Raw genomic sequence first — 14,986 nt, 5'->3', positions numbered from 1 at the left:
AGACCTAATCCTCTTCTGCAACTTCCTTCTAAAGTTTTCTAACAAATCTCCAACAAGGATCAAGCCAGGAAGAACACTTTGGTGTCCTAAATTTAAAAGGCTCCTTTGATCTCCTACACCACTTAGCAGCTGCATTTCTGTACACTTAAAAGAAACACGAAACTCACCAGATTTGTTTGTTTGTTTTTCATTTGGGCAACCTTCAAACAGAGGAAACTACAGTGACTCCAGCTGTCTCCTCATATCCTTCTGCCAAATCCGGGAGGTGCGACAGGTGCAGGCGAGCGCAGCCGGCGTGCGGAGGAGCAGGACTGAGGGGTCGGGAGCTGCCGGGGCGGGGCAGGGGGGAAAGCCCAGGCAGGAGCCTGCCACAGGTTGGGGCAGCGATTGGCTTTTGGCGGCTCTGTCTTCTAGCTTTGCCTCCAGTGGCGTGGTGAGTTAGCAAATGACGGCTAACTCCTGTGCTCCGAGGGCTGACTCCTAGAGAAAGCCCCAGTACTCCGGTGTCCACTGTGGAGCTGAATCAATGCAAAGAGGAAAAGCTGGATTAATCAAACATTCCTTCATGCGGTCACACCAAAGGCCACCTACAACAAAGGAAATCATTTCTTCGTTTCCTAACGGGATAATGACTCCGGCCCTCACCTTACACTGTCTGTGTAGTGCATTGATTATTAATACTCCCACAAAACGTTTTCTGACCCAGGTCCTATTTATAGCAGAAGTCTCCTTTGTTTACAGCGCCTTGTGGGATCAGGAGGGAATATACCATTTACCCTGCGGAGCTGGGGCTTTGCCTCCAGAAGGCTCATCTCTTACGCTAAATATAAATATGAACCATGATGCTTCATATTAGTAACAAAGTGCAATAAAACGAATGGTGGCTGCATCCTTGTTCACTTTTCTCTTTTATGCATGAGTGAGTGCACAGATTAAGATGAACCTGATGAACCACCAGCATCCTGATGCTGATGAGGTGCTACCTTCTGACATAAGAGTCTCACCTGGGGAATGTACACAGTTCTCTCCAGAGATGCTAAAAGTTTGTTCTGTTTTCCTACATTGTGCAATGCTCCAGAAAGAGAGGCAGGGCTCACATCTAATCCAACTTTCACATTCCTGAAATGTTTCAGAAAATAAAATTCTCATTTCCTTTTTTGTGACTTTAGCTATGTTTTGCTTCTCAATTTTACAATGAAATTTCTGAAAAGTAATGATGATCATCATACAGTTTTTTAAGCACCTTTCTCAAATTAGACCTCTTCTTGCCTTCTTAAATCAAAATCCGAGGGTGCTGATTTTAATGGACTTTTTTGGAGGCGGGGGGGGAGGATGATAATACCAAAACTAAATAAATGAAGCAAGTGGGCCAGATTAAAATATATGATGATAATATGCAGTATATTTGACATGGGTAAAAATCCTATAGCAATTAATGTCAACATTAGCCAGGAGGTGTTAGTATCAAGACCTTAAAGAGATCTTGAACAGGCCATCACGTCACATATGAGGTCACTGAAGCCCCCAAAGGTTGTATGACTTGCTTGATGTCCCATAGCTAGTTCACTTGTTCATGAGGAATGAACCCAGGTATCCTATGTTCCAGAGCTGTGTTCTTTCCATAACATCGTGGTTTGTACTTGTTAAGTATTGTATTCATTTTCTTTTGCTGCATAAGAAGTTACCACAAAGGTAATGGCTTAAACAACAGGCATTTCTTATCTCATACAAGTTTCTACGGGTCTGGAGTCCACGTGATGCCTAGCTGGATCCTCTGTCCAGAGTCTCAGAGGTGTCAGCCAGCCTGCATTTCTTTTTGGAGCTCAGGTTTTTCTTCCAAGTGCGTGTGGTTGTTGGCAGAATTTATCTCCTTGTGGTTGCAGAACTGAAGGCCCTATTTTTCTTGGTAACTGTCAGCTGGGGACCACTCTTAGCAACTAAAGGCCACCCACAGCTGTGGCCCTCTCACAACTTGGCAACTTACTCCTCCATATGGACCAGCAAGAGAATCTCTCCCCAGTCCACTAAGACAGAGTCTTACGTAATGTAATGCAATCATGCAACTGACTATCCCATCACCTTTGCCATAAACTATTGGCTAGAAGCAAGTCCCAAGTTTTGCCTCCATTCAAGGGGATAGGATTATGCAAGGCCATGACTCATAGGGGGTCATCTTAGAATCTTGCCTACCACAAGCATAATTTAAGAAATAAAAGTACCGACATATGTGTGCAATAGTCCTGCCACTTCCTATTAGCTACTGTTACAAGACTAGTTGCATCAAGGATTTCTGTTCAATTGTTTGCGCCTTCGCCTTAGTCTGCTCAGGCCGCTGTAACAAAATACCACAGACTGGGTGACTTAAACAACAACGGTTTATTTCTCACAGTTCTGGAGGCTGGGCAGTCCAAGATCAAGGTGCCAGCAGATTCAGTGTCTGGTGAGGGCCCTTTTCCTGGCTTCTAGCTGTACTGTCACATGGTAGAGAGAGAGAGAATGCTTCTGTCTCTTCCTCTTTTTATAAGAGCATTTAATTACATCATGAGGGCCCCACTCTCATGACCTAATCTAACTCTAATTACCTCTCAAAAACCCCACCTCCAAATGCTATCACATTGGAGGTTAGGGATTCAACATATGAATTTTGGGAGGACACAAACACTCAGCCTATATCAACCTTATAGTTTGGTTCTTTTTCTGTTTCTTTCACCGTAGTAGCCTGAAGCTGTGAGGTCTTTTTTTGTCAGTTGTCTTATTTCTTTAGCTCACAGGCTGAGAAAATCTTGATCGTGGACTATCTTAAGGACCAGCCTATTTTACTTGAAACAGGAGGCATCTAATAGGGCTGAGTCTTCTTTTGACGCCACGCATTTGGGAGGTACCCAAATGATTTCACAAATGGATAGCATTTAGCCAAGCAGAGATTGGGAAAAAATAAATGGTATGTTGACAACCAGAGGAGAAATTTTCACTATTTGGTATGAGCAGCTTTACAGACATCCATGGCTAGGACTTGGATGAGTGTTGAGTTTTTGGAAGGAGCTAGGAAAACACTTGCTTAGCAGCATTTGTGATATAATAGAAAGGAAAAAAAATGGAATTTGAGATCTGGATTAAGGTCACAACTAGCTCTACGACTTTTGGCAAGTCAATGAAGACCTCTGATTCCTTCTTCCACATACTGTATATAAATACAGGGATAATAATATCTTTTCAGGCTACTGATGAGAAGTAGATGAGAATATGAATGAGAAAACAGCATCTTAGCAATCACTTAGCATAAGGAGAATAAATTCACTTTGGGATAAGATCAGAATTTGGTTTAGGTTATGTTGGCCACAGGCCAGGGTTGATATATGTTATTTGATTGAGTCAGATTTGTAGAATCTAAAAGTTATACATATGTAAGGTATTACATACTATTTAAATTTATTTGGTGTGTTATAAATTACAAAAGTCACTCAAGCTTAGTATAAGTATTAAAACAATGCATAATAAAAGGATAAAGATGTAATCCCATCCTTGTTCCATTCCCACCTCCTAAAATATGCAATATTAAGACTAGTATGTGCTTTTCCATGCCTATTCCCTTGCCCATGTTTGTGTATAAATATATACATATATGTGTAGAAACATATACACACAAATATGTGATTATTTACTTGTTTTAACAAAAACAGAATCATATTATACAAAGCACTCTGTAAATTAAAACTTGACAGAGTATCATGGGCCATTCATATAAGGCAGTATACATAAAACTACATTTATCCTCTTTCCCCCTAATTTCTGTATGTGAATTTGTGTGTGTTTATTTGGATATTGCACATCTACTTTTTAGTCTAGATATTTTTATCCTTGCTTTCCATCTATCATCTTTCCTTTGCCCCCAACCCTATCACCACCCCTCCAGGTAACCCATGTTAAAATTTACTGTGTATCTCTCTAATCATATACCCATACATACACCCAGTCACTTATATGGGAGAGTCGTTATTATTTTATAAGAATTAGATTGTATTATACATATTTCTCCAAATCTTTGTTTGCTTAGTCAACAGCATTTCCTAGAAATCCTTCCAAGATGACTGATACAGGTCTAGTTCATTCCTTTTAATAGACGCATAACTTTCCATGCTGTGGGTTTGTCATAATTTATTTAACTATTATGAACAATATGACAATAAATATTCTTATTTATATTTCCTTTTGTAGTTGACATTTTATTTCCATGGAATACATTTCTATAAGAGGAATTGCTAAGACAACAGATATGTATATTTTTCTTTAATTTTAGTAGGCCTTGCCACGTCTCTTTCCAAAAGGACGTCACAAATCCTATCATCAGCGCATGAATGTACTCTTTTATGTGTGTGTCCCCCAAGACAGGACTTTACATTTCCATGTTTGTTTAATTTTATCAGTCTAAGGTCAGTAAATTGATATATCAACTTTTCATGCATTACTGAGCACATACTTTTTCCATATTTCTACTAGTTTGTCTTAACCAAGTTTTCAGTGAAGTGTGTATAATTATGGATATAAACCCTTTGTCTTTTGTATTACTAATACTTTTTCTAAACTTATCATTTATTACTTTGATTATGCTATCACATATCATAACTGTTAAGTTTTTTTTTTAATTAATTAATTTATTTATTTTTGGCTGCGCTGGGTCTTCGTTGCTGGGTGCGGGCGTTCTTTGTTGCAGCCAGCAGGGGCTACTCTTCGTTGCGGTGCGCGGGCTTTCTCATTGCGGTGGCTTCTCTTGTTGCAGAGCATGGGCTCTAGGCACGTGGGCTTCAGCAACTGTGGCTCGCGGGCTCTAGAGCGCAGGCTCAGTAGTTGTGGCACACAGACTTAGTTCCTCCGCAGCATGTGGGATCTTCCCAGACCAGGGCTCAGACCTGTGTCCCCTGCACTGGCAGGCAGATTCTTAATCACTGCACCACCAGGGAAGCCCACATATCACAACTGTTTTTAACTTTTAATAAATATAACTACATTTTTCCTTTATAGGTCTGAGTTTCCAGTCTTGATTATGCATTTCTCTCCCACTGCTCTATGTAGTCTAGGTTTTCTTGCAAAATTTTTTTTTTCAAGACATATAGGTTGGGCTCCAATGTTTACAGTTATCAGGGGAACTACTTTTTAGATCAAATTTGGAATATTTTTTTCAAGAGAAGTTAAAGTAATTAACTGTGGCCCAAAATATCTCAATAGAATATTTTTTTCAAATAGATTTATACTTTCCCAAGGTTTTTTATTTTTTAAATTTTTATTGGAGTATAGTTGATTCACAATGTTGTGTTAGTTTCAGGTGTAAGCAAAGTGAAACAGTTATTCTATACATATATCCACTCTTTTTTTAGATTCTTTTCCCTATAGGCCATTAGAGAGTATTGAATATTAGTTATCTATTTCACATATAGTAGTGTGTATATGTCAATCCTCATCTCCCAATTTATCCCTCCCCCCACTTACCCCCAGTAACCATATGTTTGTTTTCTACATCTGTGACTGCTTCTGTTTTGTAAATAAGCTCATTTGTACCCCGTTTTATTAGATTCCACACATAAGCGATATCATATGATATTTGTCTTTCTCTGTCTGACTTAGTTCACTCAACGACAATCTCTAGGTTCATCCATGGTGCTGCCAATGGCATTATTTTGTTCTTTTTTATGGCTGAGTAATATTCCATTGTATATATGTACCACATCTTCTTTATCCATTCCTCTGTTGATGGACATTTAGGTTACTTCCATGCCCTGGCTATTGTAAATAGTGCTGCAATGAACATTGTGGTATATGTATCTTTTCGAATTATGGTTTTCTCCGGATATATGCTCAGGAGTGGGATTGCTGGGTCATATGGTAGTTCTATTTTCCGTTTTTTAAGGAACCTCCATACTGTTCTCCATAGTGCCTGTGTCAATTTACATTCCCACCAACAGTGCAAGAGGGTTCCCTTTTCTCCATACCCTCTCCAGCATTTGTTTGTAGATTTTTTGATGATGGCCATTTTAACCAGTGTGAGGTGATACCTCATTGTAGTTCTGATTTGCATTTCTCTAATAATTAGTGATGCTGAGCATCTTTTCATGTGCTTTTTAGCCATCTGTATGTCTTCTTTGAAGAAATGTCTATTTAGATCTTCTGCCCATTTTTTGATTTGGGTTGCCTGTTTTTATGATATTGAGCTGCATGAGCTGTTTGTATATTTTGGAGGTTAATTTCTTGTCAGTTGCTTTGTTTGCAAATATTTTCCCCCATTCTGAGGGTTGTCTTTTTGTTTTATTTATGGTTTCCTTTGCTATGCAAAACTTTTAAGTATAATTAGATCCCATTTGTTTATTTTTGTTTTTATTTTCATTATTCTAGGAGGTGGATCGAAAAACAACTTGCTGCAATTTATGTCAAAAAGTGTTCTGCCTATGTTTTCCTGTAAGAGTTTTATAGTGTCTGGCCTTACATTTAGGTCTTTAATCCATTTGGAGTTTATTTTTGTGTATGGTGTTACGGAGTGTCCTAATTTCATTCTTTTACATGTAGCTGTCCAGTTCTCCCAGCACCACTTATGGAGGGGACTTTGTTTGTTTGTATGAATATTTGCATTCCCATCTTTAATCATCATAGAGACCTAGCTTCTGATTTCTAAATTCATTCTGATTACTAGGACAAATTCCTAAAACCAAACATTCAGTGTTGGACTGATTCATTTTTCTCCTTTCTACAAGCCTGACAGAAATCTTACATTTCTGATTGTCTGATGTTTTATCCTCATTTTCAATATATTCAAAACAGTCATTTCTAAAACTCTTTCATTGAGTTTAAGTTGTGATTAAAGTGTAATTCAATGTTTTTCTTTCCATCGTATCATGGCATAAATATAATAACTGCTTTCATTTATTCATTTCACAGAAGGATAGTGTATTGAGATATTAACATGGGCTTTGTTCTTGCTGCAGCAGAACACAAGAGGTGCCCCCCAGAAAGTAGAAATATTCTGATATCAGTCTCCCTTCCTGGCTTTTATTCTTAAAATGTGAACTTCTTGAGATTATGTTGGGTTGGCCCAGAGGAGGATGGGGGGTGGAGGAGAAGGAGCATCACTGGGTGAGGAAGGGGAGACACTGACTCATCTGCCGGGCTGCGGGTTCAGTGAGACTGGACCCTGCCCCCTGCCTCCCATGTAGCAAATCTGGGCTGGAAGCTCCCAAGTTCTAGTGTCAGTCAACAAAGTCCCCAAGCCTAGATGCAGCACAGAGTCATGTGACATGGCCATTTGAGAGTGGCATGAACTTCCAAATATTTTAGCAATTAAGGGCCTCCATTTCCTTTACCCTAGGCAAACAGAAGGAAATCCATGACTAAGGTTGGAGTTTGAACAAATCTGACCGAAGAAGAAAGCTCCAAAGAGATTAATACCAGCTTAAAAAACAATACTGTGGCACTAATTTATACTCTTTAATTTCTTGAGGTATGCCAAGTTCTTTACATAAATGAAGTCTTATTTAAAGGTGATAACCCTGTGAGTATGGTACTGTTCTTCTCCAGATGAAGAAACTTATATTAGTTCATCCAATATCGCATTGCTGGTGCGTGGCTGAATTATAGTCAAAACCCAGATTTAAAGTGTGGACTTTTAACCATTTTTCTCTTCTGCTTCAAGATGACATATATAAAAGCATTTCGTAAACTATAAAGCTTTATATAACACAAATGCAATATAAGTTGTAACTACAAATGTAGTAGGATATTTTTTATATTAAGTTTCCTTCCCTACCTGCCCTTATCCACCTCTCTTCTTTGAACTTGTTATCCCTTCCACCAGTAAAGCTGAGCCATGAACACAAGGCTAACTTCCCTGGATAAAGGGAGGGCAGATACCTCCTATAACAAAGAAGTCATTGCTTGGCTTTGAGTTTCAAATAAAATGTTTTCATACCCAGAGGAAAAATAATCCTCCAAAAGCCAAAATGCTTTTGATTAGTCAGAGCTAGGCACTAAAGTGAAAGGAGGTTATATTTTGAATTGCAAAAAAGACCAAGTTTAGAGGACTGAGCTCAAAGAGTTTGCAAAATTAGGTCATAAAGTAGAGAAGGAAGAGGATTTAATTGATGTGAGACTGGGGTGGGTCACTGAGACAGTTTCCAACACCCTATTCTCTGAGCCTTAGCTGCAGGGAGTGTGAAATAATAGGACCCCCAAGGAGGCTTGGCAGAATAACAAAGCAAGTCAGCTGGGCCCGGCTTTCCAGGGAATATCCTGGAAAGAGTATAAGCTGCCTCAAGGGAGCTTGGCATTCAGCCTGCCAATGCAGGGACATGGTGCTTAGGTGATAAAAATAGCACCTGTGGATTGGCCCAGGGGAGCCTGAGGGATGCACACATTCTGAGGTGGTGCAGAGAAGGCAGCCAAAGTTTTCTGGGCTTTGTAGAGACCAGGATGTCTTGTGAACCAGAAGAGACCCAAGTTTGAGATAAGGAAGCTACAAAATGTAAAATCCTCAAGATCACAATCATGGCAGAACCTGGACATCATCAAGGCTTCCAGCTGATGCTCAGTAACCCAGGCAGGTGCCAAACAGGATAACCATGGCCAGGCAGGATTGCAGTGGGATCCAGGGGTCAGAAGATGGCGGCAAAGCAGATGCTCCCCTCCTCATAAGAAACAGCACTCAAACCACCCAAAGACAGACCACCCTCTCCATGAAAAAGAAAAGCTTTCTTTCCTCAAAGAGACTGAGTTAACATGGAAGAGACTAAGTCGTAAACGGAAAATTGCTGAGTGACCTTTAAAAGACAAGTAAGGGCACAACAGTCCACTGTAAATCAAGTGTCACTTGATTTATATCACTCAATATCACTTGATATTTGAGTCATAATGTGAATATTCAGATCTGACTAAACTACATTTCCTATTAAATAACCATTTCCTGTTGTAGTGTCTTTGAGGACTATAACAGAAGATACTCTGTCACCAATGGAAGCATCCACCTTTGGCTCACTGTAATGAAAGCTGTAACCTCTCTTTTGCAATCTAATTCCAAAACAGTTAATCATTCCTTAAATATTTATTGAGTGCCTATGTGCCAGGCTCTGTAGTCATACTGAAGATACAGTGGTGACAAGACAGAAATGATTGCTTCCCTCATGGAGTTTACAAACCAGCAGCAAGAAATACATAAAGATGCTTAGTGGTCCAGTGTGGTAACTGTTACAATGGGAGGGCACCAGCAGCTATGAAAAAGCATAGACAGGCCAGTTTGAGCACAGGATAGGTGTAAGGCAGTAAGGGAGCTCTTGGCTGATCCCTAGCGGGAAAATCAGTCCCTGATAGGAGGTGATATGGGGGTGTGGGTGGGGGGACTGCTCTGGCAGTAAGAACAGCAGGTGCAAGGGCTGGAACTATATGCGAACACGTGATACTCAGTTTGGCTAGAACATATCTATGTGTCCAGATTTTTCTTTCTTTTAAATGGCATCTTTGCAGATGAATCACTAAAATCTTAAAGCTCCACTGTCCAGGATCCATAAATGTTACCTTGAGTTTCTTAGACAAGGCTTCTCCTATTCTCTTGACATTATTCCAACTGAACAGTCCTCATAGCCCAACCTTGAGTTCAGTCATTCTAAGATCAAAATGGGATAATGGAGGGCAGGAAGTTAGCTGTCAAGACATTAAAGAATCGACCTCCCCAGGTATGCTCTATAAATATGGCCATGGTGAATAATAATATAAATAATGCCTACTGTCAGAGGTTCCAAAATGTTCTCAATTCTTGGAGTCCTTAGTGTCTTCGGAATTTTTTCATGGCTCCTCTAGGCACAGATATATCTAAAAATTCCACTTACTAAAGTAGTTAGGACACAGAAACTGCCAAGATATCAAAAAGGAATGTAGCACAATCTAATGTTGAGTCTGTGAACTACCTTGAGCTAGTATTGCATGTGGTGTCCAACATATCAAGTATTGCTGTGTTAACCTCAAAAAATTTAAAATATCCTGCGATGTCTCTGTGAGTTTGCCGCAGCACTCTGGGATGCCTTGCTGCAGATCTAACACAACACGTATGTGCCTCAGATCCACAGCTTGCCTTTCTCCAGCTCTGCTCAGTCTTTCAGAAGAGCTGACTTCTGTAGGTGCCCTTATCAAATGACTTACAGCAAGGGAGATTGGACTGTCTACTTTGGAGTGGGGCAGAGTGGGGAAGAAGCAGGTCATTCTCCCATTCTCTCTATGCTCAGGTAGCAGAGAGTTTGGCAGCAAAAGAGTCTTCTCCACAGCCCACCTCTGGCCAGACAGCTTACTGTGGTCCTAGCTCCTGTCAGGTGGAAGCTGGTCCACCAGGCTCTTGTGAGACTGCCCCCTCCCTCTGTCTTCCAGACTAGCAGTATGTGGTAGGCAGCTTCTAAAACAGCCTCCAATGATGTTCACTGCTATGGGTTGAATTGTGTCCCCCACAAAAAATATGTATTGAACTCCTAACCCTCAGAGCCTGTGAATGTGACCTTATTTGAAGATAAGGTTTTGCAGATATAGTCAAGTTGAGATCATTAGGGTGGACCCTAACCCAATACAGCTGCCATCCTTATAAAAAAGGAAAAATCTAGAGAGAGACAAACACAAACACAGGGAGAACATCATGTGAAGATGAAGGCAGAAATTGGGGTGATGCATCTACAAGACAAGGAGTGCTAAAGATTGCCAGCAAATCATCAAAAGCTATGAGAGTAGCATGGAACTGATTCTCCCTCACAGCCCCCAGAAGGAAAAAACCCTGCTGACACCTTGATCTCAGACTTCTAAACTCCAGAAATGAGACAATAAGCTTCTGTTAAACCACCCAGTTTGTACTATTGTACTTTGTTACCGCAGCCCTAGCAAACTAATATACATACTTCTGGTATTCTCACACTTGTGTAATCCTCCCCCCCTTTGAGTGTGGGCTGGACTTTGTGACTCACTTATAATAAATAGAAAACAGCAGAAGTGATGGGATATCATTTCAGATATAAAAAGACTGGGGCATGAGTGAAATAGGTGAGGGAGATTAAAAGGTACCAACTTTCAGTTACAAAATAAATTAGTCAGGGGAATGAAGTGTACAGCATGGGGAATATAGCCAATAACATTGTAATGTCTTTATATGGCAAAAGATGGTAGCTAGACTTACCATGGTGATAATTTTGTAATGTATAGAAATATCAAAATACTATGTTGTGTGCCTGGAACTAACATACTGTTCTACGTCAATTATACTTCAATAAATAAATTTTTTAAAAGACTGGGACTCTATCTTGAGTGCACTCTTTCCCTCTCATAGACCACCTGCTTTAGGGGAAGCCAGCTGCCGTGACGTAAGGGAACCCTGTGGAGAGACTCACATGGCAAGAGACTGGAGCCTACCAACCTTCACCTAAGTGAACTTGGAAGTGGATGCCTCATCTTAGTCAAGCACCCATAGGTAAGACAGCAACCCAAGCTAATAACTTGACTGTAAGTTCATGAGGGAATCTGAGCCAGAGGTAAACATCTAAACCACACTAATATTCCCAACCCTCAAAACTGTATGAGATAATAATTTTGTGGTAACTTTATGGATAATTTGTTACACAGCAACAGATAATTAATTTAGGATGGTAATGACTTCCTGCTGTTGTTAATTCCTAGATTACCTAAGTGTCCCCCATTTGGTTTCTCAGCTTTTCTATCACCTGTTTAGCCAGTCTGGTATTAAATCTCCTGTTTTAAACTCAGAGTAGTTTCTATTTGGAGCCTGGCTGATACTTATACACAATATCACACATTCTAAGGTACAGAAATAATATAGCTGCTAAACAGTATCCATATTTGTTTTATACAAAGGTAAGCTTCGTCTGAGAATTTTAATGAACATTCCAATAAATCAGAACACAACAGACCCTGCTCTTTTTCTTGTAGCCAATGGCCTGAAGGTAGTGTTTCATGGGAAAGAATGTTAATTTCCACCTTGATTCATCAAAGACGTCTTCAAATAACTGTCAGTGAGAAAGAGGTAGCATTTCTAAGGTCATCCCAGCATCCCAGGCCCTTGGACATAGATGAAGCGAACATTTATTATTTATGTACTGTCACAGCTATGTAGTCATAAAAAATAGCTGACATTCCACATGTCAATTCTGAATTCCAAAGAGCTTAATAGAAAAATTACAACTTAATGCCAACTCCAATTCCCTTAATTTCTAGAGCAGTAGTTTCTATTTAGCAGGTTTCCCAACAATCTGAAATAAAGAAGAAAAAGATTTTGTTTTGTCTGTATTATTCATCTAAAAAGGTATTGAGGGACATTTATCTCCTCTTCAAAATCCTTAGTCTAGGAGCTTGCATGGGGACTCTGCAAACTGTACTGCTTTCTGAAATATTTCTGTGGGCTATGCATCTGCCTATGATCACTCTTGTTCATTTTCTCAGACTCCCAATCTGTGTGCTTCAATTCCTGGGGAGTCTGACTACAAATCAGAATATTGCATTACACATGCAGGGGTCACAGTTAGAAAGTTTTCTCAATTATAATTAATTATCTGTTTGCATTTTATCATAGAAGCCACTAGACTACATTCTTGGTTCTATGGGCCTATATATATAATAGTTGGTTGAAACTGTGTGTTTGGGGAGGGTAGACAGAATTGGAGGATTCTGAAGAGTAGGTGATGGTTGTGGTGGTGATTTTTTAGGACAATTTATACATCTGAGGGCCTTGAAAATATCTGCAGGTGTGGGGTATTTGTGGGCAAACCTTGGGAGCAAAGAACCCTCTACTAGCTATTCCTGCTTTACATAAAAATTATGCCTTCTCACTGAGCCACACAGAGTGCAATGTAATGTTCTGATATGTTCAAATGATGAGCCACCTAAGAATGAAATAAGCTGTGGGCACAATAGCCTCCAGTGATAAGAGGAACGTGATTCGCTATTTACAATAGCCAGGACATGGAAGCAACCTAAGTGTCCATCAACAGATGAATGGATAAAGAAGATGTAGCACATATATACAGTGGAATATTACTCAGCCATAAAAGGAAATGAAATCGAGTTATTTGTAGTGAGGTGGATGGACCTAGAGTCTGTCATACAGAGTGAAGTCAGAAAGAGAAAAACAAATACCATATGCTAACACATATATATGGAATCTAAAAAAATGGTTCTGATGAACCTAGGGGCAGGAAAGGAATAAAGACGCAGACGTAGAGAATGGACTTGAGGACACGGGGAGGGGGAAGGGTAAGCTGGGATGAAGTGAGAGAGTGGCACTGACATATATACACTACCAAACGTAAAATATATAGCTAGTGGGAAGCAACCGCATAGCACAGGGAGATCAGCTCGGTGCTCTGTGACCACCTAGAGGGGTGGGATAGGGAGGGTGGGAGGGAGGCACAAGAGGGAGGGGATATGGGGATATATGTATACATATAGCTGATTCACTTTGTTACACAGCAGAAACTAACACAACATTGTAAAGCAATTATACTACAATAAAGATGTAAAAAAGAAATTTTTTTTTAAATAAAAAGAGGAACATGATTTCAACCTCAGAAAAATCAGTGAGGAAAAATGAGCTGCTCCCATACCTCTATTATTGCTCGTTTTTCACTAAGAGTGGCTTCTGGTACTATTTGTGTGCCTTTGGCCACTTGGGATTCAGAATCTCCCTCAACATTTTAGAAAGCCCACAGCTAGCAGTAGCATCTCAGCAGAGGTAAGGACTGACTAGTTTATATTGCTTGTTCATGAGATTTTTTTCTGCCTCTTTTGTAGGCATCAAAGAGATTGAAATGATTTGGGCTAATTCATTTTCAAAAAGTAAACATTAGCATAGTTAGTCCATTCAGCTATGTGTCCATTCCAGGCTGGCTCCCAGGAAGACCGGAACACTTTGGTCACTCTTTACAGGTACTCTCAAACAAACAGACAAGAAAATAGTGAATTTTAACAAATAAGTAGCCTCTCACATATCTGAAGTATCACTCAAATTTAACATGTGTTTTGCAAGGATAGACTGCAACCATGATATCTTTAAGGGAGAATCGTATGTTGGAAATAAATAAATGAAACTCAAGGGTAGTGCATAATATTTTTTTTTTTTTTTTTTTTTTAGTGCATAATATTTTTGTTTATCCCAAAGCTTTTTACTAGTGGCAAATATTATCATTGCTTTTGTATTCTTTATGCCATCATCATGTAATCTGCACATAATAAAGGCAATAGAAAAAATATTGAATTTGGAGCACCACTCTGTTTAATGCATCAGGGTTAAAAGTTGTGAATTTTAAAGACATGAATTTTAAGATCTTAGTTGTTTACCTAAGTTTTTCCAATACTTTGAAGGCAAAGAGAAGATTACCTGTATTTAAATAATGGCTAAAAACAATTGTGCTTATGGATTTTGTTGCCTCAAGTAAAGCAAGAGCTATAAGGTATATAAAAGCAATAACCACTCTGCCCTAAGGAAGTCATAGGCCAGCAAGGTAAAAGAGTCCAGAATTGTTATAAGTGGACACTTTTTAATCAGTCTCAGAAGCAATGCTGAAAGCTCAGCAGAAAGAGAGGATAAGGAAATGAAAAAGCCTCGCCTCTAAAATTCATATTACCCCCAGTTGGAAATAATACTATAAATTTCCACATTACATGACCACGCATTATACAAGCAAGGTTGTGGGAGTTAGACCAACTGGGTTTCTAATGTGCATTACATGAATTTTTATGTCTGTCTTTGAGCAAGTTACTTAACTTCTCCCAGCCACAGTTTCCACATCTGTAAAATGATGATAATGTAATAATCCTCTCATGGAAATCTCAAGACTAAATTAAAGACTACACATACAGCCTTTAACCCTGGTAGCTAAAAACTGTTGTTTGTATAATAAATAAAACTATTTTCCAACAGAAATACAAAAACAAAACATTCAGCAGCATATATGATTTTCATATTGCCCAA

The 14,986-nt window shown here is 39.4% G+C and overlaps 1 protein-coding gene across 1 annotated transcript in view; it reads right to left on the bottom strand.

Moving 5' to 3' along the window:
- TRPM3 (transient receptor potential cation channel subfamily M member 3) overlaps positions 1–14,125 on the bottom strand; it is a 926,458-nt gene extending 912,333 nt beyond the window's left edge. The window contains exon 1 of the mRNA XM_082470822.1: positions 168–14,125. Coding sequence (XP_082326948.1) covers positions 168–191 — 24 coding nt within the window. The 5' untranslated portion in view covers positions 192–14,125. The remainder of the gene's footprint in view (positions 1–167) is intronic.
- Positions 14,126–14,986: the final 861 nt, after the last annotated feature.

Source organism: Balaenoptera physalus (genome assembly GCF_965194825.1).
Source record: "Balaenoptera physalus genome assembly, chromosome: 7".
In the NCBI taxonomy this organism is placed as follows: Eukaryota; Metazoa; Chordata; class Mammalia; order Artiodactyla; family Balaenopteridae; genus Balaenoptera; species Balaenoptera physalus.
This window is presented reverse-complemented; position numbering and strand designations above follow the sequence as displayed.